The sequence below is a fragment of the Akebia trifoliata genome, chromosome 5 (assembly GCF_017979445.1).
Source record: "Akebia trifoliata isolate Shusen 1 chromosome 5, ASM1797944v1, whole genome shotgun sequence".
NCBI lineage: Eukaryota > Viridiplantae > Streptophyta > Magnoliopsida > Ranunculales > Lardizabalaceae > Akebia > Akebia trifoliata.
The window spans coordinates 2,130,577-2,157,487 of record NC_141379.1 but is presented as its reverse complement, the minus strand read 5'-3'; the positions used below and the strand labels follow the sequence as shown (position 1 = coordinate 2,157,487).

The 26,911-nt window shown below is 35.9% G+C and overlaps 2 protein-coding genes and 1 long non-coding RNA gene across 3 annotated transcripts; 2 read left to right on the top strand and 1 right to left on the bottom strand.

Annotated features, from left to right (window-relative positions):
- Positions 1-4,723: 4,723 nt before the first annotated feature.
- LOC147400924 (uncharacterized) lies at positions 4,724-18,184 on the top strand. The gene is made up of 3 exons (XR_015178290.1): positions 4,724-5,221; positions 7,206-7,261; positions 18,031-18,184. It is a non-coding gene; the product is annotated as an uncharacterized LOC147400924 (long non-coding RNA).
- Positions 6,126-18,167, bottom strand: LOC147400925 (Leucine-rich repeat protein kinase family protein). The gene is made up of 15 exons (XM_086441984.1): positions 18,050-18,167; positions 17,200-17,737; positions 16,133-16,644; positions 15,897-16,029; positions 15,701-15,772; positions 15,542-15,610; positions 15,374-15,445; positions 9,426-9,494; positions 8,670-8,842; positions 8,308-8,570; positions 7,513-7,639; positions 7,359-7,424; positions 7,090-7,276; positions 6,867-6,999; positions 6,126-6,550 (listed from the first exon to the last, which is right to left on the bottom strand). The coding sequence occupies exons 1-15, from the start codon at positions 18,153-18,155 to the stop codon at positions 6,227-6,229; spliced, it is 2,844 nt and encodes a 947-aa protein (XP_086298110.1). The 5' UTR covers positions 18,156-18,167; the 3' UTR covers positions 6,126-6,226.
- A 4,685-nt stretch (positions 18,185-22,869) lies between the features above and the next one.
- On the top strand, positions 22,870-25,214 carry LOC147400923 (E3 ubiquitin-protein ligase AIRP2-like). The gene is made up of 5 exons (XM_086441983.1): positions 22,870-23,169; positions 23,728-23,890; positions 24,035-24,101; positions 24,196-24,430; positions 24,532-25,214. The coding sequence occupies exons 1-5, from the start codon at positions 23,087-23,089 to the stop codon at positions 24,737-24,739; spliced, it is 756 nt and encodes a 251-aa protein (XP_086298109.1). The 5' UTR covers positions 22,870-23,086; the 3' UTR covers positions 24,740-25,214.
- The last annotated feature ends 1,697 nt before the right edge of the window (positions 25,215-26,911 follow it).

Below are 26,911 nucleotides of genomic sequence, written 5' to 3'. Positions count from 1 at the left end.
AAGACGGTTTGTTTGTTTTTGCCGAGTCTCTTACTATACAAATCTTTACACACAATGTGACCCACTTATGTCATGTTATCTTTTGGGACCCTTATCTAATTGCTGAACCAAATAAAAAGCGGTTCGACCAAATTGATGAACCATGATCGGACCACTTCGGCACCTAATTGTAGCTTTTCAACGTGAAAAGACACTTGAGTTTGACGTGTAAAACACGTGCTCGCACTTAACCTTTTTTTTTTTTTTTTTAAAGATCCTGATTTGATCTGAGATGCATAATCGACATCGGATGGCTATAAATGATTCAAATTAATTTTGTGGCTAGCTTTTCACATGGGACCATATATCTTTATTTAATAACATATATGAAAAGCTAACTTTGTGTGGGTGGCTAGACTTTGGTGACTTGCTGCCCAAGGACAAAGGACCAAAGTAATTCTTGCTCACGAAGCTTTCATCTTACCTCCTCATTAGAGAAAACTATATATTTATGAGTTAAGGAGGAGAAATCAAGTCCACTCTATCTATCACCAATCAAAGAAAAATGAGGAGAGAGCGTAAGCAACATGAGCTAGAGCATTCAACACCAATCACTAAGGTAGTCAAACAATTTGACTCCTCGCCCACGGCCGGACTATTAACAAAGGTTGCGGCCAAGCAGACCAATCACTTGAAATTGAGAGGAAAATGTGGTAGGCCGAGGTGTTTTTCGTGTCACATTCACCCCGTTCGTAAATCCCAAAAAAAGACTAAAGGTGCCCAAAAGCTTAGATTGAGCGATACGGCTAATCAATTGATCTCTTGGCGAGTCATAGACATGGGGTATGGGGGGAATTACATTGGAATGTCGACGAACATGATATTAAAGCGTCTCTCTAGTGAGTATCGTGAAGACGATGAAATTGAAGATTGTGTAGATGATATTTACGATGATTCGCCTAATTTAGTTGAAGAGATTGATTATGGGGGAATCAAAATTGATGATTGTGGTGATGATGAATCTGAAGATAATGAAGATCATATGAGCTTTTGTGATGTTGGGTTTGTGGTAGACCAAGTAGATGGAGATGAAGGTTGGTGTCTGGTGGGTGAATTGTAAATATTATGGCAGAGTGACATTTATAGTTTACCATCTCTTGCTCTCTTGTATATTTATTATTATCTTCTTCTTTAATTGTTTTCAAATTCTCTATGTGTGTTCCCCACCCCTCTAAAATGCTATATAATTACTTTTTTGAAACATTTGGCTCATCTCTTTGTGGTCCTAACTAATTAAAAAGAAAAAATAAGAGAAAAAAGAATATATAATAGAAAAAAGTGAAGAAATAGAGAAAAATAAAAAAGAATAAATTTTCTCTTTTCTTTTTTCATTTCTTCTTTTTTTTAATTTTCTTTTTTTCTATTTTTTTTTTATCATTCTTTTTTTATAATTCATATAACTCATTTCTTTTTTTTCATATTCTTTCTTCATTCTTTTTTTTTTCTTCTTCTTTTTCTTTATTTTTTCTTTTTTATTTGACTTGATTACCCAAGAAAGTCAAAATTGAATGACTAGAAACCTCTCAAAATTTACTCAAATGTTATGGTTAGGAATAAGCCATTTATTGGAAGAATTATTCAAGTTGTTCATTATGGATTGAAAATAAAAATGGACATGAACACAATTTCAATAATAAAAGATAAGGTTTTGGGCATAAGAGCATCTCCAACAGACTCTTTAAAGTTCGTTGTCTCTTTATTTTAGATATTGAAAGGTGAAAAAAACAAGTTCCAAGAGGCTCTTTAAAAGTAAATATTAAAATAAAGAATGGGGTTCCACTCTCTGGATGTAGAGAGTATTCAAAGGACTAGTTATTTTAATGTTAAAAAATGAAAAAAAAAAAAAATTGTTAACTTAGTAAGATTTAAAATCTTAATTAAGAGTTGTTGAGCCCACATAGATTACTACATTGGCAATCCAACACACCATCTTTCTAGAATTCATGGAAAAACTCATATCCAATTTTTTTTTTTTTTTTTTGAAATATAGTTTTTGAGCTTAATCCAAAACGTTGAAAATGGACGGTTACTAAACTCTCAAAACTTAGAATTAAAATTTAAAGATGAAAAATAATGTATTTTTTTAATTTAGTTTTTCAAAATTCTTAGAATTTCATTCTCTACAAACCTATGACATTGGATCATGTTTTTAGATGCCAAAATGTGAGCTCAAGACCTTTAGTAGGATTTAAGTAGGTTTTAGTAAATATAAAATAATATAAAACATTAAGAGTAAGGGAAGATTTGTTGAGTCTCTTAGAGCAATCAACAAATTTTAAGTTAGTTAAAATAACATTTCTCACTTTTTGATAAAAGATGTTCTTTACTTTAAAGAGCATTATTGGAGATGCTCTAACTAATCAGATTGATATAATTCACTTAGAGAGTGGAAACCCCATTTTTAATTTAACATTTACTTTTAAAAGAATTTTTTAGAGACGATGGTTTCACCTTTCACTTTTTAAAGTAAAGAGCCAATACACGTTAAAGAGTCTGTTGAAGATGCTCCAAAGTGACTCAAATTAATATTATACAAAGCTTTTCACGTGGGTTTGTATCTCTTTCTAGAAAATTTATATTTTCACACTTACCTTTTCTTGTAGCACCCAACGCTAAAATTGATTAGATAGATTTTTCAAGAAAGTAGTCATCTCACAAGAGAGGAAGAGAGAGAGAGAGAGAGAGAGAGAGATTGCCAATCAAGTGTTAAGATAATTTTTAGGGTATTTTAGAAATACCCCCAATTAAATTGGTGATATTTGGTTTACTCTTGCAAAATACAAGATTGGCTCTTGACCTTAAGTCAACTTGATTTTTCTTGATGATTTAACGGTGAAATTTTGAATATTTTTTTTTTCCAAATTTTACTTTAGTAATTTAAGTATCTGAAGAGCATTTTGAAGAAAAAAAAAATCAAAATCAAAACTTCCCTGTTAAATAATCAAGAAAATGCAACGTTGACTTACGATCAAAGGGGTAAACCTAATTTTGCATTTTGTAAGGGGTAAACCTAATATCACCAATTTAACAGGGTATATTTCTAAAATACCCATATTTCTATTGTTTAGGTTTAATAACATGATGTTGACAAATAATTGGTGTGCTATAAAAAAAAATAGAGTGGCAATAGAAGTTTTCTTAACTCAAATGAGTGACCCTTATAAAATAATACTAAATTGGGGTGGCTTAGCTGGTCTTTGTAACTTGCCCCACACGGACGAATGACCAAGTAAAGTTCTTGCCCACCACGCTTTCATTTTATACATCATTTTCAAACACTTCCACTAAAAAAATTAAATTATATATAGAGAATAAAGCCAAGACCTCCATCACCAATCCACATAGCCTTCAATCCAACAGAAGAAAAATGAAGAGAGAGGGACGGCAACATGGAATGGTTAGGAGCTACATGATCTTACCATCACCCTTGAATCCAAAGCCCAAAACCAAGATAATCAATCAAACCGACTCCCCGCCTACGGCCGGATTATTCACAAAGGTGTCGTCGAAGCCCACCAATCACTCTAAATTCACGGGAAAATGCGGTAGGCCAAGGTGCCCGGGGTGTCATATTCACCCCGCTTGTAAATCCAAAGACAAGACTAAGGGCACCCAAAAGATTAGATCGAGCGATTTCACGATGAATAATCATTTGATCTCTTGGCGGGTTGTAGATAAGGGACGCAATGGAATGAATTGTGTTGGAATTTCCGCCACGGCAATGCTAGGATATCTATCTAGTGATCTTAATCAAGAAGATGATGAAATTGAAGATTATGTTGATGATATTTATGAGGACTCGTCTACTTTAACAAGAGAGATTGGTTTTGGAGGAATCGAGATTATAAAAGATGATGGTGGTGATGAATCTGATGTTGAAGATCATTTGAGTTTCTGTGAGGTTGGGTTTGTGGTTGATAAAATAGATGGAGATGAAGGTTGGTGTCTAGTGGGAGAATTGTGAATATAGAGTCAATGGAACTGTGTTACTGTAATAATGTAATAAATATAGAGAGTGGAGAGGGAAGATGTTGTTTATTTGATCACCATCTCTTACCCTTTTGTATCTTTATTTATTCATCTTCTTTGGTTTTAAGTAACCTTTTTGTGACCACTTGGCCTATCTTTTGTTGGAGGACTTGCATACCACATTTAATCAGGTTAATTTATGATTTCTAAGCAAATGAGTCATTTAGAATTCCAATTACATTTTTGAGGAACTTGGGTGACATAATATTTTTGCAGCCAATGTCCACGATGGCTCAAGTAGCGTATTTTTTTTTTTTGACTCGAACCCAATGTGAGATTGGCTCCGGTGCTCATAAATCTAAACCAATATGCCAAAGACCTTATACACTTAGGTATAAAACACTAAATGTGTCTTTGGTAACACTTTTGAAGTCTGAATGAAGGTGGTCCATATTTAAAATTCAGACTTCAAAAGTTTTATTTTCGTTTGTTTCGTATGAAATTTTAGATTTCATAATTGAAATTCATAAGTTTTGAATCAATGATGGGGACATTAGATAAAATTTATGAAGTTTGATATTTAATTTCTAAACTCCAAACTTTAGAAGTGTTACCAAACATAGCATAATTCCACCAAGAGGTGGGCCAAAAGTTCATGTGGGAATATCATGGTTTTAAAACTCAGTTTCATGTCTTGTCCATGTCAGATATTGAGTTGTCTCGGACTAGTTTTTCGATACGTTTGAGATGTCTCGTTCAAAAATGAACGTAGGATTTTAAATCTCATCCAAAAAATTAACTTGTCCGTCTTGTCCATGCCTGATACAGAGACGACTTGGGCGATACGTCTCGATCTCAGACAAGTTTTGAAACCATGTGTGGTATTGAGATTTGAGACCAATTGATGAACTAATTAAAGCATTGAAGAGTTTGTTAGGAGTCCATCAAGAAAGATGATTTCCACCCAAGAAATTTATATGTGAGAAGATCAACGGTTAGAGTCATCCTATCAAATAGATTTTTGACTTCGAATATTTCGTTAATGTGCACCGGTAGTAAGGTAGAGATTTGTTAATCAGAAGCGCGTTGTAGCCTATAAACAAGAACACAAATCATGAGTTCGTTAAGTTCGTTACAAATCCCATTTCTAGTTCACTTTTCAAAGTGGGGTGGAGAACGAACTCTTCTCTGTAACAAACTTCGAGCAACTCAGGTTAGTCATGATTTCAAGTTGGTTTGATTCATTAAGGTTTTGATTTTGAATTTTAGGGTTCTTTTGTGTCTGCTTCTGCAATTCTTGCTTAATTCATGGATTTAGTGGTTTATGGTTGCTTCTGAGTTGCAGAAACTCATGAGCTAAACAATCAAAACTGACCCTTTTCTTGAATCCTGTTTTTTCTTTCTTTCTTTGGTAGATTCAAGTTCAACAATTCAGGGTTTTTTTTTTTAATTTTTTAATTCAATACTGGTGGAAATCATTCCGAGTTGACTCAGTGTCAACTTCCAATTAACTCACTTAAATGTAGAGTTGGATAATTGAATGACTAGACTTCCAGAACCTTACCATATTCATCACTTTTTCTGGTTTGGTTTTTTATTTTTTTTATTTTAAAATTCTCATTTGAGATTTAAAAAAAAAGGGTATAATTTTTTTTTTCTACATATAATGCTGAAGAAAAATCTCTATTTTCTGATTTTAGACTTCTTTCTCTTCGTCTTTGAGCATATATTCTTAGTATTCAGATCTCTTTCTATTAGTGCGTAAATAGTAAGAGATAATAGAGACTGGACTTCGTTGTATCCTAGGAACGTGTTTGATAGAACGCATTTGCATTCGTGGTTTACGTGGCACATTCACGATCCAGAACAGTGTCCATTCCTATAGCAAAATAGGGTGTCTACATGGCACATTTTGGTTGGAGATTGAATACATTGGACTGCATACAATGTAGAAAATGGCTTGATTTAGAGCCCGGTGTGTTTTAAACTCTAACCAAAACGTGCCATTACACCATTCCTATTCTATAGGAACGGAACACCTTACCCGATCCTGATTCTTTAAGGAAAACGTTGATTCAATGTCTCTTGAAGAAAAATCAATCTTCTTTATTCTATTCCTTATTTCTTGTTGCTTCCATACATTTTTCCCAACAATATAATACATGTGAGTAACGTCTAATCTTCTGTGAAGTGCATGTTATGTGGAGATGATACATTTCTATCTTGCAGACGGGAGTACATACGTATCTAAACCAGAATTTTCAATGCCAATAGGATCTAATGGTAACCTAATATGAGAGGATTGCAATGTAGAAGAACTTGAAGATATTCTATAACTGCTTTTGTTGCTTCCTTCTTCAATCTTAATCGCGTCTTGTATAGATAACACTATTTCCTGCATCCTTGGTCTAGAAACTCCATGTTGCTCAACACTTAATATTGCAACTTCAGCTATTCTCCAAAGAGACTCAATTTTGAAATTCCTCGCTAGTGATGGATCTACTATACTTGTCACATCCCCATTCTGAATCAAAGATCTCGCCTACAAAAAAAAAAATACAATAAATAATAATGACAAAGGGATAGCAAAGATGATGACGAGAGATGATGGTGAAATATCCTGGTTGAGATCCTACCTATGTTTATATGTTTGTCGCATTTCATGGATCAGGTAGGGTTCCTTTCTGTTTATTGGGATCGATGGAGTCCACTTCCATGGCAATATATGTGTGTGGGTGTGGGTGGGTGGGTGTGTGAGTCTGTTGTGTGTGTGTATTTTACCCTCCAAAAAGAATATAATCATAATGATGATTAAAAGATGTCTCATCTTTTAAATGAAGATTTGGTAAAAAGCATACCCAATGAACAATGTTCCATTCAGGACCATAATCTTGTACTGAGAAAGGCTTTCTTCCTGAAATCAGCTCCAAAAGAACGACCCCAAAACTGTAAACATCACTCTTTTCTGTTAACTGTTGATTCGCATAGTACCTGCAGGGGCAAATATATAATTAGTTAAGACTTTGAAGTGTATGACAGCTAAGGTAAAAACTAAAACAGAACTTAATAACCATAGCTTACTCAGGGTCAAGGTATCCCACTGTTCCACATGCAACACTTGATACATGAGTGAAATTTTCATCGGTTTGCCTTGAAAGACCAAAATCTGACACTTTTGCCCTCATATTGATGTCTAGGAGAATATTGCTTGTCTTCACATCTCGGTGAATTATGCTTGGGTTGCACCCACTATGTAAGTACTCTAGACCTACAGATATCTCACACTTTGATTCCACAATAAACTGGAAAAACAACTAATTCATTAACAAGATAAAAATCTTATTTAAAACCTTTAGCTGCATCTTCTGCGATAGAAAGACGAGATAGCCAGTCCAAGTGCTTTTGGTTAATAGAATCTGGAAGCAGATTATGTTATGGATTTGGATGGAATTGCTTCGATTAAAACTGAAAAGGAAGAAAATGGCAGAATCTACAAGTTCTTACCATGTATATGATCTCTTAGAGTTCCATTGTGCATATATTCATAAACAAGAATTTGTTGATGTTCTTCTTCACAGTAGCCAATCAAAGGAACCAAATTTTTATGATGAATTCTTGATAAGAGTGAAACCTGAAATACAACCAATGAATGATTAGTTATGAGACCACTATAAATTCTTTGACCTGTTTGACAAATGGTAGTTTCTTGAAAAACAGTCCCTGAATCAATTCCTCATATATTTTTTCTCAAAAATGCAAATTATGTCTCCCTAGAGAGCGGTCACCCTTTACACACAAAGTCCCTCTAAACAAAAATCTTCAAAGCTAAACTCTTGAAATTGCTTACACAAATAAAACAATAAACTCACAATACTATAGATGATTTCCTTCTACGAGTGATCCTTTCCTTCGAAGATGGTGCTGAAGGGTTTCAAATATGAATCCCTATTTGGATTTAGGTCTGTCCTTCCACGCCCATAATGGATCCTTTTATAAATGGTGCCGAAGGGTTTCTATGCTTTTAAGAATTGAGAGTCAAATGTTTGCAATTGGCAGAAAAAATCATACCAGCTTCAAGGAGATTCCTTCCATCGGTACTAGATTTTGACATGTAGAAAATGTAGAAATCAATTGAATTTTGATCTCCCTATGAGCTGATTAAAAAAGTTCGTTATTTAGTGTGGCACATGCCTCTAAATGACAGCATAAGAGTAGACATGTGTGAATGTCACCCACGTAAGAAGGTTCACTTATGTGCAAACAAAGCATGGTGATAGCAAAACCCGAATGTGATACTACCTCATTCACGAATTGATGTGCCCCATGGCTAGATGCTTTGGCCGAGATCTTAACTGCAACTTCTTTTCCATCTTTCATTTTTCCATAATAGACAGGTCCAAAGCTCCCTTCCCCAATTTTCTTCGAAAAATTTTGGGTAGCTTCTTCTAGTTCAGTGAGTGTCATATAGTAGGCTACATCAAGGCCGTCATCCATAATATATGCACCTCGTACAAGGGAATGGGGAGTTGAAGAAGGCTTGGAGATAATGCGCAGTGAATTGCCTGAAGAGCAGAATAAAATATTTAGTTAAAGTGCAAAAAGAACAAAAAAAGGTTTGCAACTACAAGTCAATAATGCAGAGAATTGTTGAGTGCACATACCTGTTTCATTACTTTTCTGCCCAGATTGCTTTCTTTGAAGATTACGTAATAGTAACAAACTTCCTAACAGAAAAACTACAAAAAATGCAATTGCCCCAATTGAAGTAACAATTATCAACTTGAGATTCTTCTTGTGCTGCCTCCTTCGAATTAGTTCCGGATTGTTATCATAACTGCAAATGAAAATGTTTTAGTTGTTTACAAATGTTTGATTCAAGCTTCTTATTAGCCTTGTCATTTGTGCAACAATATAATGTTATTATGGAGGGCTTCGATATCTCAGTCAGTGACTTCAGATTTATTATTTATATAATTTGCTTGAACAATTATAGAAGACTTTGATTCAGCTCTAGTGCAAGTTGACCTGTTTTGTCCGAGTTCAAACTCAACTCCATGGGCTTATAAACATTGGAATGTACATCATATATTATTTAATTTAGATGTTGGCACCTTACAGATAGAGCTAAACAACTATTTGGAAAATTTTCAATGCCCATTTCTGTTAATCTGAAGTCTGGAAGTCCTCTATACAGGCTTCAAGTCATTTTAAAGCTTGACATTAGCTATATGTGGAGGTAATGCTTAATGGATATATAGCATGTACACCATCTACAACCATTCTAATAGTTATTTAGACAAAGAGGCTGTCTTTAATCCATTAGGAGAAATACAGGTGAACCAACCAATTCGAGCCAAACAATATCCTCTACAGAGTCAATACATTAGCAATAGTATACCTGGCAGAATCATACTCACTTGAATATCACTTTTCCAGTTAATAGATATGGATTTATGTCCCCACTTAAAGAGTTGTTCTGGACATACCTGCCACATAAGGATTTCATCTTCAGCGCTCCTACTTAAAGTATTGTTAGGGAAAACAGTCTAAGATGAGAACAAAAACAGATAATAGACCCATAAAATCAGAGCACCCATCCTTAAAATCATTATCATTGAATCCTTATCCCAAAAATTTGGGGTCACCTTAAAATCATTTTAATGGAACCCATTCCTGAAAATGTCATATCTAAATTATTCTAGAACAATTTTCAACCCAATAGAGCAATCTAGCAGAGATTAGCAACCCAAGATATTGCATACAATTCTCGTAAGCTTGGTAAGTTACTCAGGGAAGAAGGCAATGAGCCCATCAGTCTGTTGTTCTCTAGATGCCTGCACATTTAAATCATTATCATTGAATCCTGTTAAATAAGTCTAGGGTTATTTTAGTCTTTTCCTTTTCTTAATTTCTCTTATGTAACTTTTATATAGCCAAATTAGGGCTAATTAATAAAGTCTTAATCTTCTCTTTATTTCGAACTTGGTATCAGAGCAAGTTCGACCTCCAACTCCTTCTTCTTCCTCGGTGACAAACTCAATCGATCGATCCTTCGTTAAAACAACACCCTACACTTCTCTTCTTCAACTCGTATCACCCCTACGGGGGTTCTCCGTCACAAAAACCCTAATCGCAGCATGCGATAGGAAATATATAGCTATACAGAGCCTGCGATCAGGCTGTAGTTACAGCAGTGATGCTGTTTGCGACCAGGGACATCAAAAATGGCTCTGTCTGAGGCTTACGACACCCACAGTGTCTGTGTTTGAGTATTACGACTCCCAACGTAGGCTGTTTCAACCCCTACGATCACAGTAACTGACTTTTTTTGAACCGGCGACGCCAGTGGTGGCTGTTCTACCTCGTACGACTCAAGTAGGTTGGTGTTTGAACCTGTACGATACTTGTGAGTGGCTATTTGAGTCTGAATGATCACAGCAGATGATGTTCTGCCCTATACGACACTAGTGGGAGTTTCTTTCTTCCTCTGTTTTTCGATTTTTTATCACAACAAGTGATTGGTTTCAGTAGGCAACACAGCAGGGTGCTGTTATAAGTCGTGAGATCATAAATCGTGGCTATTTGGTGTTGTTTGGGGTTGTTCTAAGTCGTGAGATCATAGATTGTGGCCATTTGGTGCTGTTTGGGGCTGTTCTACCGACAGTGTTATTCCTTAAGTCTTTACGCTTGCGAAAATGATTATTGGGTCTCCCACAACAGTGTTTAATCAACCTTTATAGCTCCTTCGATCGTGTATTGTCACCTTTAGGGTGCTGCGATTACTTTATTTTAGAGAATCGTGCCCACATCTTTGTGAACTCTCTTCAAACCAAAGTACTCGGATTATTTGATGGCTTCTGAGTCATCCTCTTCCTCAATCACTGGTATTAGTAATGGATCGAGTGGTCTTCCTTCTCATTCAACTGACTTTCCAGGCATTCAAATTACTACCGTGAAATTAGATGGTCCTAACTATCTCCTTTGGGCACGATCGGTTGAAATGTTCATTGGTGGAAAAGGGAAAATCGGTTACCTCACCGGGGCTGACAAACAACCTGCACAGACCGACAGTTCTTACTCACATTGGTTTGCTAATGATTCTATGGTCCGTTCCTGGTTGGTTACATCCATGCAATCACACATTGCAGCTGGTTTTATGTTCTCCTCAACAGCAAAACAGATATGGGATTCTGCAAAGAGCATTTACTCGCAACGTCAAAACAATGTCAGAATTTTTAACCTAGAACGTGAGATTTCTAGACTCTCGCAGGGTGACTCTTCTGTTACTACCTATATATCACAACTACGTGCTCGGTGGGAAGAATTGACATTTTATTCTTCGTACTACTCCTGGAAGGACCCTCTTGATGAGACATTATATGCGTCAATTCTGGATAAGAATCGAGTTTTTCAGTTTCTGGCTGGTCTCCGAGATGAGTTTGAATATGCGAGGGTTCATTTATTGGGAATGGATCCTTTTCCTTCCCTACAGACTGCGTATTCCTATGTCTTGGCTGATGAGAGTCGTCGCGCCGCTGTCATACCCTTTTCGTCGGGAGATCATTCCGCTATGCTTGCTCGTCTGCCTTCTTCACAGTCCCCCAGTGGGCCTCTGCCTACCCGTCAGCGACATAAGTGTGATCATTGTGGAAAGTTGGGTCATGTGAAAGCTCGCTGTTATGCACTTCATGGTCGTCCTAACCAGCATCGTCAACAGTCTCAACGGTCTTCAGCTCATGTCGTTTCTCAGCAAATGAATGATTTAGCAACTCCTTCAGCTACTACCTCCTCATCGGATTCGGTATCTCTGTCCCAAGCCGAGCTTGACAAGTTCAGAAAATTCTTCAATCAGATAGAGACCTCATCTCAGCCAGTTTCTACCTTCGCTCACTCAGGTACCTTAGCATCTGCACACAGTGTTTCTACCACTTCCTCACCATGGATCATTGATTCTGGTGCTTCGGATAACATGACCGGTACGTCCTCCCTGTTTAAAACCTATAATGTTTGTTCTGGTCATCGCAAGGTCCGACTGGCTGATGGTTCTTTGTCTTCCATAGCTGGTCAAGGTCATTTACTCGTTACATCTTCTTTATCCTTAACTAACACACTTCATGTTCCTCAACTTACTACTAACCTTGTATCTGTTAGTAGTCTTACAAAAAATTTGAACTGCAGTGTAACCTTTTATCCTTCTCATTGTGTCTTTCAGGATCTGGAGTCGAAGAGGACGATTGGCACTGGACATGAAGTAAATGGATTGTATCTCTTGGACGTTCCCGGTTCACCTAGCACTCATTCTGCTCTTCAGCTTAGTAGTAGTCGTAGTCAGTCTAATAAGGCTCTTGTAATGCGTTGGCATTTACGTTTAGGCCATATTTCCTTTGGATATTTGAAACACATGTTCCCTACTTTATTTCATAATAACAATTTGTTTGATTTGTCTTGTGAAACTTGTCAATTAGCTAAACATGTGCGTTCTTCTTATCCTATTAGTATGAATACTACTACACCTGCTATGTTTGACTTAATTCATTCTGATGTGTGAGGTCCTTCCCCTGTCACATCCACTCTTGGTTTTCGCTATTTTGTTTTGTTCATCGATGACCACAGTCGTACCACTTGGGTTTATCTTATGAAACACAAGAGTGAGGTTTATGGGATCTTCAAGTAATTTCTTGCTATGGTTCATACCCAATTTGGTTGTACCATCAAGACCTTCCGTACTGAGTACACCTATAGTGAGGTCTTGAAACTTTGTTTAGAGTCTGGCATTGAGCATCAAATGTCCAATGTTAAGACCCCTCAGCAGAATGGTCGCTCAGAACGGAAAAATCGCCATATTCTAGAGTTAGCTCGTGCCATTTCTATTGGCATGAATGTGCCTCAATCCTATTGGGCCGATGCAGTTCTTACTGCTGTTTACCTTATTAATCGGACCCCTCTCCAGTGTTCTTCAGTTTGCGACACCCCTTTCTACTCTCTCTCCAGATCGTCCTGTGTTTCCACTTCCTCCGCGCGTGTTTGGGTGTGTCTGCTTTGTTCAAATTCTTGCCCAAACTCGTACTAAACTTGACCCTAAGGCCGTAAAATGTATCTTTCTGGGTTATTCCTCTACCCAGAAAGGATACCGTTGTTACCATCCTCCTTCTCGACGGCGTTTCATTTCTCGAGATGTTTCTTTTTTTGAGCATACTCCTTACTATAGTGGGTCCGTTGGTATTCAATCTGAGTGGTTTCCTCTAGATTCACCTGATGATTCTTTTCCTTCTTTATTTCCCCTTCCCATGCCTGTTTCTCCCTCTCCACCCCCCGTCAGTTTGTCCTCTCCTCCATTGCAGGTTTACTCTCGACGTCCTCGTGATACTACCGTCACTTCTATGTCCGACGAGCTCGCCTCCTCGCCTCCAGCTCCACCTCCGTCTGTTCCCTGTGATGATCGTCCTATTGCCACTCGTAAGGGTAAGCGCACTTGTACTTATCCCATTTCAAATTATATATCTGCCTCTGCACTATCACCCTCCTATCGGAGTTTTCTTGCTTCTGTTTCCGCTGTTTCTCTTCCTACTACTGTTGCAGATGCTATTGCTCATCCTGAGTGGCGCGCAGCTATGATTGATGAGTTGACTGCTCTTGAAAAGACTCAAACTTGGGAAATTGTTCCTCTTCCGCCTGGAAGGAAAGCTGTGGGTTGTCGCTGGGTCTTCACGCTTAAGCATAATCCGGACGGTTCCATTGCTCGTTATAAGGCCCGTCTGGTGGCCAAGGGTTATGCTCAGACTTATGGGATTGATTATCAAGAAACTTTCGCTCCGGTTGCCAAGATGACCACCATTCGTGTTCTCCTTTCTGTTGCTGCTATCCGAGGATGGCCTCTTTTTCAGTTAGATGTCAAGAATGCTTTTCTCAATGGTGATCTTCAGGAAGAAGTTTATATGGTCCAACCTCCTGGGTTTCTTCCTTCTGCTTCTCCTGCACATGTTTGTCGCCTTCGCCGGTCCCTTTATGGTTTGAAGCAGTCTCCTCGTGCTTGGTCTGAGCGCTTCACTAGGGCCATGCATCAGTTTGGTTTCCATCAGAGTTCTGCTGATCATACCTTGTTCTTGCGTCACTCCCAAGGCAAAACTGTTGCTCTAATTGTGTATGTGGATGATATTGTTCTTACTGGAGATGATGCCGATGGTCTTACCGAGGTCAAAACTTATTTAGGACGTCAATTTGAGATTAAGGACCTTGGCCATCTTCGCTATTTTCTGGGTATTGAGGTTGCCCGGTCCCAGTCTGGTATATTTATTTCTCAGCGTAAGTATGTTCTTGATTTACTCAGTGCCTCTGGTCAGCTTGGATCTCGTCCAGCTGATACTCCTATTGAGCAGAATCACAGGTTGGCTGATTCTGAGGGGGAGTGTGTATCAGATATTGGCCAATATCAGCGTCTTGTGGGAAAGTTGATCTACTTGTCTATGACTCGCCCTGACATTGCCTATGCTGTTAGTGTTGTAAGTCAGTTTATGCACTCGCCTCGAACATCTCATCTTGCTGCTGTTTATCGTATTCTTAGATACCTTAAGGGATGTCCTGGTCGAGGTATTTTATTCAACAATCATGGTCATCTTCGCATTGAGGCATGGACAGATGCAGATTATGCTGGTTCAGTGACTGATAGAAGGTCTACTTCTGGGTATTGTACTAAAGTTGGTGGTAACTTGGTAACTTGGCGTAGTAAGAAGCAGGATGTGGTTTCTCGGTCGAGTGCTGAGTCAGAATACAGAGCTATGGCACTTGGAGTATGCGAATTGTTGTGGCTCAAAATCTTACTAGCTGATTTATGTCTTCCTGTGCCGGTCCCTTTCTTACTATATTGCGATAATAAATCAGCTATTAACATAGCTGCAAATCCGGTTCAGCATGACAGAACGAAACACATAGAAGTTGATCGTCATTTCATTAGAGAAAAGATAGTTTCTGGACAGATTTGTACTCCCTTTGTTCCTACCTCTCAACAACTTGCTGATGTTCTTACTAAAGGAGTTAGTAAAACTTCCTTTGAGATGTCTTGTCCAAGTTGGGCATAGTTGATATCCACGCACCAACTTGAGGGGGAGTGTTAAATAAGTCTAGGGTTATTTTAGTCTTTTCCTTTTCTTAATTTCTCTTATGTAACTTTTATATAGCCTAATTAGGGCTAATTAATAAAGTCTTAATCTTCTCTTTATTTCGAACTATTATCCCAAAAATTTGGGGTCACCTTAAAATCATTTTAACGGAACCCATTCCTTAAAATGTCGTATCTAAATTATTCTAGAACAATTTTCAACCCAATAGAGCAATCTAGCAGAATTTAGCAACCCAAGATATCGCATACAATTCTCGTAAGCTTGGTAAGTTACTCAGGGAAGAAGGCAATGAGCCCATCAGCCTGTTGTTCTCTAGATGCCTGCACATTTACCAAGAAAAGTGAGCATTATCGAATAAAATCGCCTTCTGTCTTTCAAGTATACTCCAAAATGTGGAGAATGGATGAATAACTTACACAATGGTCAAACTGATAAGATTACTCAAGTCAGGAATTGGTCCAGTCAAGGAGTTACCGTCCAACCACCTAAGGAATCAAAAACCAATACAATGGAAATGAACATAACATTTGGGTCATTGTTAGTTAAAAGAAAAGTGCATCATTGTGATTACTTACAATTCTGTTAAAACCTCCAAGTTTTTAAGCTCAGATGGAATGTTACCCTTCAAATTTTTTCCAGATAGAGAACTGTTTAAGAAATCAGTCAAATCTGTATCTTAGATTTCTACATGATGAATGTACGACATGATAGTGCATTAAGCTTACATGTGAGTCAGCGTTTTATAACAAGTTATGGAAATGCAAGAATTACATTTTTGTAATCCTCGGTGGTGTGCTGGAACTGCAAGTCACCCATTCCCAGTGGACTGGGATACACGGATCACCTTCTTCATGAGTCCAATCACTTCCAGGAGACATGGAGCGGAGGGCATCGAGAACATTTGCTTCCAATTGAAACGGTATTAGTCATCAGCTTATGTAAGAAAAATACATTACAACCATAGAATAAGCAATAATTGTAGAACCAAAATCATCAAAGTGACTTACCATCCTTGTTACATGTCTTTGGGATAATCTGCACATATTTACTAATCTCTATTGCATTTAAAAGTGGTCCACAAGTGGAATCCCAAGTCTTGACAAATGAGAACGACAAGACAAAATCTAGAGATATGTTCATATAGCTAGGTTCATAGAGTGTGTAGCTCCCGTTGGCATTCTCGGCAATATTTACCACGGCATTGCTATAGTCAGGCACATGAGGTTGCTGCATTGTAAACTTCCGAGTTTCATTCCTGCCTAAATCTTCAATTTCAGCAAAGTAAGCATATGCTCGAGCATTAGCAGGGAAGCCTTCAAGGTTTAACCTATAGCTAAGCCATCCTTTGGTGCCAACTACCGCAGTTTGCATCACTTTAGCAGGGGGATATTCCTGTGTTCTTGTATTAATGTTCTTGGGAGTACTGATTCTCTCTGTTCCTGGAGCCACCCCAACTAGATAATTCTGCCTTTTTTCTAAATCTGAACTCCATATTCGATCATAAGGGTCATCGGGGTACCTGTTGGAGAAGCAAACTAGTCATGGTACCTCTTCGTTGGATTATATCAAAATCATATACAAGAAATTTCCCAAGGGTAGTTCTGTAATTTCACTGGAATCGTAGTTTTGTTTTCCTGGGGGTATATATATATATTTCCGGTGAAAGAGTGTATTCTGTAACTGCAAATTTTGCCTTCATAGTGGAAATGTGTGATCCGTGGACGTACCTCAATCTTGAAGGAACTACGTAAAAATCTGTGTGTTTTGTGTGTGATTGCATCTTGCTTAACTTTTCTTTATTTATTGTTCTTGGATCGGTTTCTCTACAGTATGATGTCTTACTTGAAGGGAGTTAAAATCAGTATATGAGTTTGAGTTTTCATCATAGGATGTGATGATGGGAAAGTAATGGGTTATCCCGTTTGATCCGTATATAGTCAAAAAGGATTTGGAGGGGATGATGAGGAAGTCTTACAAGTTGCTTTGACAGGGTAAATTGGCATCGAGAACTCATAAAATTATTGGCTGCCCATGGGTAAGAAAAATCAAAAATAAATATGTGGCAAATCCTTACCTTACAACATCGTTGCTCAGAGCTCCAAAATTTACTCTTGCTGCAACATTGAGGAAGAAATTGTCCTCATAATCTGTAGCATACATTGAAAGATTCAAAGGACGCAGCTCAAGTGTAGATATGAAAGGAGAACCCGTTGATGCACAACATAGACACACATTGACAGAATTAGATGGTGCCCTGATGATCAGTTCTTCGACATATACTCTCAAAGCATCAAAGATTGTTATGGTCGACCACATAGTAGAATCCAAGTAGAGCTGAAACTTTGGGTATGGATCTCCATTAGTCGAGTTTCCATATTGAAACGTTGCTCGGACAAGGTATCTCCTTCTCTCAGTTGTGTTTAGAGTATAGCAGTACTTCTTGCCGTCTGCAGGGAAGTCTCTGCGTCTCCCATGCTGCAGACTGTTTCCATTTGGACTCCCAACTTCCATCACCTTACCATGTCTAATGAACCCAGTATCCGAAATCCATGCTAGTCTGGTACTTGGGTCGGTGTAATTACTTGTACCTCCGCAATCTATACTGACAAATTCTGCATTTTTTTTTTTACAAAGTTATAACATTAATGCAATACTATTACAATCTTAATTACATCATGCATGTTATGCATGATCTGTTAGTACACGAGAAGAATTTGATCTGTGCTTCATCGTCGATTTTACTTCGTCGTGTTGATTTAATGGGTATGTTGATTTTGAAAAAAAAAATTCTACAAATTACATCTTAGTTTCTCTTGACCTTTACTAATGTTTACAACAACATATATGGATTCTCTAGATATGTTTTTGCACCAACTTTTAATATAAATGAGTTGAAACATTGCAGGTTCAATACTAGAACTTACCTTTAACTTGGCAGACAACAGAAGGAACTAAATGAAGAAATAAAACCAGCAAACAAGAGACCAGAGCCATTGAAGACTCTTTCTGGAACTTATGTGTGTTTAACATGTTAATCTTAAATAAAACCCTCTTTAAGATTTCAAGTTTCAGTTTCAACATCTCACCCCATGTCCCCTCCACTAATGTCCCTCACTTTCACTTTTTGACATGGATGAGTTGTTGGTGTGCTCATTGTTCATTCACATGTCTGTTTCCATCTTTGAATCTTGCTTTTCCCAAGCAAAAAAGTATTAAAAATCATGTTCATACGCACTCTTTTTGTTCATTATTTTGAAAGGATATATAATGCCCCCATGCACTAGTTCTAGCTTTTAAAAACTTCAATTCTAACCCTTTTTTTTCAAAGAGTCGGTTCTTTAGTGACTTCCAATGATACTGCATTCAACACTGTGCTAACGTGGTGGTGTGCATGGAACCATAGATGCTTTTCACTTTTATCTCCGTACACTCCTCCACGTGCGAACGCAATGTCGTAGGAAGTCACTTTAGTATTTTTCTTTTTTAATTACCCATTTGATTTTACCTAAAGTCCTTTGTTTTTTAATACTTAAGCATGCAAAGTAAGAGAAAGAGGAGTCCAGCCTGCTTCAAAATTTGAAGGAACCCTTCTCGTTATCAGACACATGGCATTTTAAATTTATTTGACGCCCCTACATTTTAGTCAAAATTTGAAATACATCCTTGAAAATGCCACATGTAAACCAATGGAGTGGGTTGCTTCTAAATTTTGAAGTGGGTTGGCCGCTTCATAGTTTTTTCCGAGAAAGAGTACATTTGAGAAAAAGAGAAGTTCAAATATTGTTTTTACACTCTCCTTTCTTCTGCTTTTGCCTACAAAATATATATTTTGTTTGTTCCCTTTTGGAATCTCATTTTCTTGTAAAAATATTTTCTTGGTTTTCTTGTCGGAAGGAAAAATCGTGCAACTGTTCTTCAAGACTTGGAAGAGTTTCTGATCCAACTCGGTTGAGTTGTCAAGTTGCTTGATGATTTATTGAGTTGGCTCGGAGAGTTGGTGCATAAATTTGCATACCAAAATCACTGCACATGTGTCACATTTTAGAGTGTTGATTTTCTAACTCAATTTGACATAATAACGCAAAAACTCATTTACATGGCATGTGCAAGAACCATAGATTTTCTTTCTTAGGATCTACAACTACAAATGTTTATGGGGATATGCAGTTGTGTATCGCAAGGGGAAAAAATTACGATTCTTATATATGCACGTCAGTGAGTTTTTGAGTTATTTCGTCAATGTTGAGTTACATTACAGTTTTGAAAATAGTTTAATGATTTTCTAACTCAACTTTGAGAGAATAACTCAAAAATTCAGTGATATTAGATGTGCGGTAGATTTTTCCCTCGAGATACACAAATGCAGATCCCCATAAACGTGTGCAGTTATGTATACTGAAGAAAAAAAAAAATCTATGTTTCTTGCACGTGCCACTCAGTGACTTTTTGAGTTATTCTGTCAAATTGAATTAGAAAATCAGCATCCCTCATGAAAATATGCTTAAAGACTAAAATTACGGGTTGGTTAAAGAAATTTGAGAAACACGTGTCAGAGGTAGAGTGGGCTGCTTCAATTTTTCGAAGTCGCCTTCTGTTTCTGAAGTTTTACCTCATCGATGTGGATTCTGGATCACTTTCGATTCTCAATATTCCATTATTCAAAGTCACACACCTTAAAAATGTTCTCGAATCCCATGCCTACATCCGAAACTCGGTTCACACGTGAAAGAAGAAAAAAAAAAGATTTGCTTTGACGGGTCGCACGTGCGTGAAAGAAGCAAATATATGCTCCAGTAGTAACCCACGTTTACTCCCCAAAATAGTTTTTTTTTTTAATTAAAAAAAAATTCTTGATTTTAACAACTACTAATAACGTATACTAGTTCAAAAGATTTGGGATCCCTTAAATGTATTGTATTCCTCCATTCCACTCTATCTATCCATTTTTTTTTTTATTACTGAAAATGAGTTTATTTCAAATTTTTTTTTTTTTACTATATTCATGAATGTTCTTTTGTCATCTTGAAGCTATTAATATATAGTGTAAATTATTTTAACCCATTCAACCTCATGTTCAATCCATCATCTTTAATGTCTTGGAGAAAATCTTTGATTTTTCTATAATAAAAAAAAAATCCTATTTTGTTCTTGATGCTTGGAGGTTGAAGGAGATAACATATTAAATGTTGAAGACTTACCTTAAAACATCTATCATCTTCAAGATGTTAACTTAAAAGTAAATCACTTTAAATATATTTAACTTCATCTTCAATGTCTCATAGAAACTCTTAATTGATTTTTTTTTGTCCAAAAATTCATTTTTCTACTAATCTAATCTTGTTCTTAAGAATTGTTGAAAGAGATAGAATCTTAAGGTTGAAGATGAGAGTAACAAAAAATTTTATCCTGGGATTGAAGATGATTGATTTGGAGAAGAAAATCAAATAATTTTTTATTAGAGGTTAAATTCTTAGGCATGTATATTGGTCTATCAGAGAATAGGATCAGTTAAAAAACACGTGATATCTCTAATGTTTAACAAAATGCTTAGGAACATGTCTTGTTATAAATTTCAGTTTCTACTTTAAGATTCTCTATTTAAGAGAAGTAAAAGTTCAAAGTCTGAAAAACTGCATCCAGGAGAACCTTGTTTGTTATAGAAACTGATGAAGAAATAGTAGAAAAAACTCGAATTGATTCTATTATTTAATCGATGAGTTAAGAAGAATGAGGGGTGAAATGACATATGTTTTTCGATGTTAGCTTCTTGTAGTGGCTCTTGGGCAAAAACAACTTCAACAAGACTTCTCAAAAATGTAATTTTGGACTTTCCACAAAAGTTGTTTTAACAAAAGCCATTACCAATGAACATGTAAAAAAAACCATAACATGAACACCCTAAATACTCCCAAAAAAATTATTCAACTGAAAAATTGGAGAACCAAACAAGCCCTAAATCTTTTCCATGATTCCATAAATTTTCCATAATTATTAATAGAAAATTTCCAAGTGTTTGACTACTTTTTTTTTAATCGATTCCAGGTGTTTGATTTCTGATCATCGCATTTGTTTAGGATCTTTGATCAAAGATGATATCAAGTTATAGTTGACTCGATGGCTTAGACTTCCACTATGAAACACAACTACTACTGAACTTTGACAGTTACCAACCTCACACAGATTAAGTTGCATGGAGTGAGGTCTTGGAATACCCACCAATCGTTGATCTTTATTATTTTCTGATCTTGTTAAGTAATTGATACCTATCTTGATGATCTGATTTTGTTGGTTCTCTCTCTAAGATCTCCCAACCGTTGGATTGATGCCACCTACTACCTTGTCCATCCAAAACATGACATATGAATTTTTTGCCCACCCCAACTTGATATTAAATTTCAAGTTGATATATATTTTGATGAAAATTATTATCCATTTAAAAAGAAAAACTCAGCAAACAATTAATATATGAGATGAATATGTAAAAATATATAAAAGAAATAAATCAATCACCTACTAATAAAGGTGATTGATTTTTTTATTTTTATTTTTCATTGAAAGAGTACTAAATTGATTGATTAATTTTATTCCAATTGTTGGATCGGATCATTTCATTAAGGATCACTAACATCTATATTGTTTTCCATATTTTTATAGGTTTCCTCTTCCTATAATCGACAATATTTTCATAAGAAAAAAAAATCGTTAAACTCGACAGCAATTAAATAAAAAGTAGTGAACTCGACATTGTAATGTGAACTAGATTTTTCATTTTTTTCCCCATTTTTCCAACTTCGATAGTTGGTAAATCTCATCAAAAGACCCAAAAATGCATAAATTATGGTTGCATATTAAAAGTTACAATATAATCATCAAAAAAATTTGAATATCAACTTCATTCTTCAATTTTTATTTTTTAATTATAAATCATCGAAATAAATAATTAAAAAATGTCTAGATATTCCAAATTAAGAGAATATCATTCTCCATTCGTTATTCATGATCAAAGATTGTTGAAAATGATCACAATCGCCATTAGAAAACCTAACTAGGTGAAAAAGATGAGAAAATGGTAGTTTTGGTATTTCATATGCAGAAAATAGAGGGAATGGGGTTGAGGGACCATTTAGAAAAGAAACATTTACCAAATGTCTTGCTAAGCTACCGCTGAAAATTTAAGAGGACTATTAGAAAGAAGCCCTCCGCAAGGGTCCTTTAAGTAATTTTCTCATGTTTAGATTGGTTAAGGGCATTTTGTTTATTTTTATTTATTTATCTGCAACAAATGAGAGAAATGATTTTCTGAGAGTGATTTTGTACAAAAGTTGAAGAAAAAAAAAGGATTTGAGAGAACTCTAAATTTTAAGAGAATATTTAAATAATACTTGTATCTCCTGCTCTTATTTTCTTGAGAAATTAAATTACACCAATACCCAATTTTTTTATTGGGATATTGAGTAAATTTATTTTCTTATAATTCTTGAGAAAAAATAATTTCCTACTAGAGAGCAAAATGTAAGGTCACTTCACCTTACCTTAACCTCTAGCCCTTTTGATCAAATTTTCTTAGAAATCTAAATTTCCATGTACAATTGATCGTGGGTGACCCATTCTTCTTGGCAAATCATTTGTTTGATAATACATTTTTTTTTAAAATAGTTTTTTGCATAAATTTTCCAACCAACAAACAGATCCTAAGAAATGATTTAAGTTAAGGAAGTAGGGAAGGAAAGATAGAAGGCATCCCTTTCTTTACTTGAAGTGGGGAAAAGGATTCAATTCTAAGCAAACGGCTCTCTCTCTTATCGTCCTTCTAAAAAAGTCTCTCTCTCCCTCTCTCTCTCTCTAATTATCCTAAAATTCTCCCTACAAAAGCCTCCTTTCCAATCCATCCTTTGTTCCCCACTTTTCTCTTTTTTCTTGCTTTCTCTTCAGAAAACAAAGAGAGAGAGAGAGAGAGAGAGATGTGGCAGAAACAGCCCAATAACTCTTCTTACAAAGAATCTATCAAAGCTCTTGAAGCTGATATACAACATGCCAATACCCTGTAAGCTTTTCTTACCTTTTCTCCTTCTTGGATTCTTTTACTTTTCTTTCTATTTTTTGCAGTTAATATGTGTTTCTTTTTTAGAATCTTTTTTTGCAACTCCTGTTGATCAAAACTCAACAAAAAATGAAAAAAAAAACAAAAAAACCATTTATATTTTTCAATCTAAATTGTAAAATAGTGAAGAATTTGTTCTATCTTTTAGGGAGTATATATATATATCTGGTTGAGCTTTTGTTATGTGGTTGGTTCAATATTGGTGTTTAACTAGAGAGAGTTGGTAGGGAGGACTATAGATGAAGCTGTGTTACAGCCTTTTATCACCCATTTTCAACATTTTCAGCACCTCCCCTAAAGAACTCAGAAAAATGAAAAAAAAAAAAACATTTGGATTTCACATTTTATATTGTTCAAAATAGAAGATTAATTCTGGTTTTTCCCCAATAGGGTTTGTGTTGTTTGGTTGGTTCAATTCAATTGCAGTATAATCAGACGATTTCGATGTTTCCTTAATGAAGCAAACTAATTTAAATTTTGTACTGGAAATTGGGTTTGCAGAGCAGCAGCTCTACCAAGAGATTATGGTGGAGAATTTCTTCAAATGAGATTGTCTTATAGCACTTTTACACCCTTCTTTCTATTTTTGATTGAGTGGATGGATTGCAGTTGCACCGATACTCTCCCGAATTATCTAGGCCTTCTCCACATACTTATATACAAGGTCGGTCCACATTTCTTCCTATTAAAATTTGATTGTTTTCATATCTAGGGAAATCAGAAGGGATCGTTATATGGGATTCAACAATTTTTTCTCTCCCTTATATTAATAAATATCAAAAAATTTAAGTTTCGCAACATTGTACAGGTACATGTTGATGGGAAGACAACCATATCTTCGCACGAAAGAAGAGCAACACTTAGAGAATTCTATGGTCTGTTCTTATTTTCTATTTTTTTTTTTCCATTTAATCTTAGATACATATATCCTAATTACAACTTTTTTGCAAAATTTGAACAATTTTGCAGCTGTTATATATCCTTCTCTTCGGCTATTAGAAGGTGACCTAACAGAATTGGAGGATAATAATAAGAGAAGTTGGTGCACGGAGGTGTCCGACAAGAAGGGTGTCGAAGAGAGATGGAAACTCTCCAATAAGGATCCAGAGAGAGAAGATGAATGTGGTATTTGTATGGAAGCTTGTATTAAGATGGTTTTGCCCAACTGTGGCCACTCCATGTGCATCAGCTGCTTTCATGATTGGTAACGGAAAAAACCCGTGTTCATTAGTCATTCTTATTGAATTTTCTCGTAACACTCAATTGTTTACCAACAAAATACATCTTTTAACTTTTAAATAACAGGAATCTACGATCTCAATCCTGCCCTTTTTGTCGAGGTAGCTTAAAGAGAGTTAGCTCAAAAGACTTGTGGGTTCTCACTAGCAATTGTGAAGTTGTAGACACATCAACTCTTGCAAAGGAAAACCTTAGAAATTTCTATCTTTATATCGATAACTTGCCTCTCATGGTCACCGATACCCTTTTCTTTGTACATGACTACATGATCTGACTAATGGAAGGAGGATGTAAATAATTACTAAATGCCGACCAACACATTGTATATAGAGTCTGGTATGGGAAGTCTCGTATTTTATCCTTATTCCTTCTCCCAAATTAATCGAAAACTAGAGATCATGGTGAATTGGAGTTCTAGTTTCAGTGGTAATTTGGTATAAATTAACCAATTACAGTGATGACGCCCATTTCTTGGATATGGAATGAGGCGGATGTTTTAATTATAGAAGGTCCAAAATCAAAGAGGTGCTTATGTATTGGACGAAGCAACCACAGCTATGCAGCAAATAACTTATGTATTGGACAAGGTACGCGCTTGCCATTCATTCTCAGCTTTTTGAAAACCTGAGAATTAGGACTGACGAGCGTGAATTGTGAATCTATGTATATGAAGTTGTTATGAACTTAATCTACCCTTGTATTATATTTCTACATTCTTATAAAGAAAATATTTGACAGTTATATTTGCATCTTACTTGGATTTCCTTTAAACTGATTATTATCGTGAAATTTCTTTATATGGATGAACCCACTATAATACATGTTTTTAAGAGTTGTTCAATTGCGGAAGTAATTGAAAGTGACACAATGGCCATTTATAAATGCGAAATGTGAGAAGCACCACGAACATATCATTTTCATTGCAATACTATTATTGAACAACACATGCATTTATGCCAGCCTAGACCGTGTGTCCATCAGTGACATTTGTGTTTGATTTGGTGTGTCTTCATGCGTGTGTAATAGATTTGAACTTGAAATTCCTTTTCAGTAAGACAAAAACCCCATCCAATTCATCATAAAGAAGAAGAAGAAAGAATGAGTGAAATAAAGAAGCATAAAAGGCCTGGCCAATACAACAGCGTTGCAATGCAATATCGTCAAGCACCAGCATCTGTTCTTTCCAGCTAATTTATAACTCAATCCGATTCAAAAATCTGTCAGATTGAGCAGATTTGGCTGGAAATTTGTATGTTCATTAATATTATTAGTATTGGTATAAAAAATATATCGTTCCCATTTTGGACTTTCACGTTGGAGATTTTGAATGAGACTCCTCAAATAGACTGAAATCATGTCCCAAGATCAATTGTACCTGAAACCATTTAGTTGAGTCTACTTGTCTGAGTTTCAAGTTGATTCTTAACTCTTAGAACTATCAACATTTCAAAAAAATTCGACATGTTTACACCCCTTACTCTCAATTTTAATGTGTTGCGCTAAGTCAAATGTTTCAGCTCTTAAGGTTGTGTTTGGTTGCTACTCATCTGTTGACCATTGCCAATAAAATGGCTTATATAATATGAGTTGCAAATATACTCAGGGAGTAGAACTCTCTAGTACTTAATCTCGGCTTGAAAAATGCTTCATATTGTTCAAATCAATCCAAAAAATCTTGGGAAATAGACTCGAATCAGTAACCAAACACCTCATCTCCTAAATCAAGTTTTTCCATGTTTCAGGGACAAGCCATTCATTGTGCCCACGCATCACTATTTTTCAAACAAAATGGTCAAATTAAACAAGATACTCAATTAATTCAAAATCATGAAACAAACCCATTAAAAACTACTCTTTTATGAACATGATTGCCTTTAATTTAGACTAAATGAGATAAATGGCTAAAAGGAGCAAAAGCAATCGGATGATCCAAATGAACGTGGATTGAGGTAGTTTGTAATAAAATCATACACAATTTTGAAAATAATTGAACAGAGGAATAAGATTCATTCAGCTATCGAATAATTTTTGAGATATAGCTTTAATGATGATAATGGACAATCGACTTGAGAACAGAACGTATTTGTCTTGGTTTGTCGATTTGGTGATAAATGACGAAAATGAATTGGGCCGACTGTGAAATCCATCATGTTGTTCTTATTAGCAGACGTATTGAACTTGATTATCATTTTCTAAATAGTCACCTCGTCATAATGAACTAATTTATCGATTGTTTGACACCTAAACACTATCGTCACCATCTTAACTACAGAAGAAACGCACTTAAATTTGTTTGATTAAAACTTAAAAGAGGCCACATGACATGAAGGAACTTTGAATCTTCTTCATGATTGTGACTTTATGATATAATGGAAACAAAGTATTAAAAGAGAAAATATAAAATAAATAAATAATTACAAGTAAAGAAAAGCTATGCTCATGGGAT

Coding starts and splice junctions, on each gene's coding strand:
- LOC147400925 (XM_086441984.1), bottom strand. CDS start 18,155: ATGTTAAACACACATAAGTTCCAGAAAGAGTCTTCAATGGCTCTGGTC. Junction 16,645..17,199: donor CTGAGCAACGATGTTGTAAG/GTAAGGATTTGC, acceptor CTTCTCCAACAG/GTACCCCGATGACCCTTATG. Junction 8,571..8,669: donor GCAGAAAAGTAATGAAACAG/GTATGTGCACTC, acceptor TCTGCTCTTCAG/GCAATTCACTGCGCATTATC.
- LOC147400923 (XM_086441983.1), top strand. CDS start 23,087: ATGTGGCAGAAACAGCCCAATAACTCTTCTTACAAAGAATCTATCAAA. Junction 23,170..23,727: donor ATACAACATGCCAATACCCT/GTAAGCTTTTCT, acceptor TTGGGTTTGCAG/AGCAGCAGCTCTACCAAGAG. Junction 24,102..24,195: donor AACACTTAGAGAATTCTATG/GTCTGTTCTTAT, acceptor ACAATTTTGCAG/CTGTTATATATCCTTCTCTT.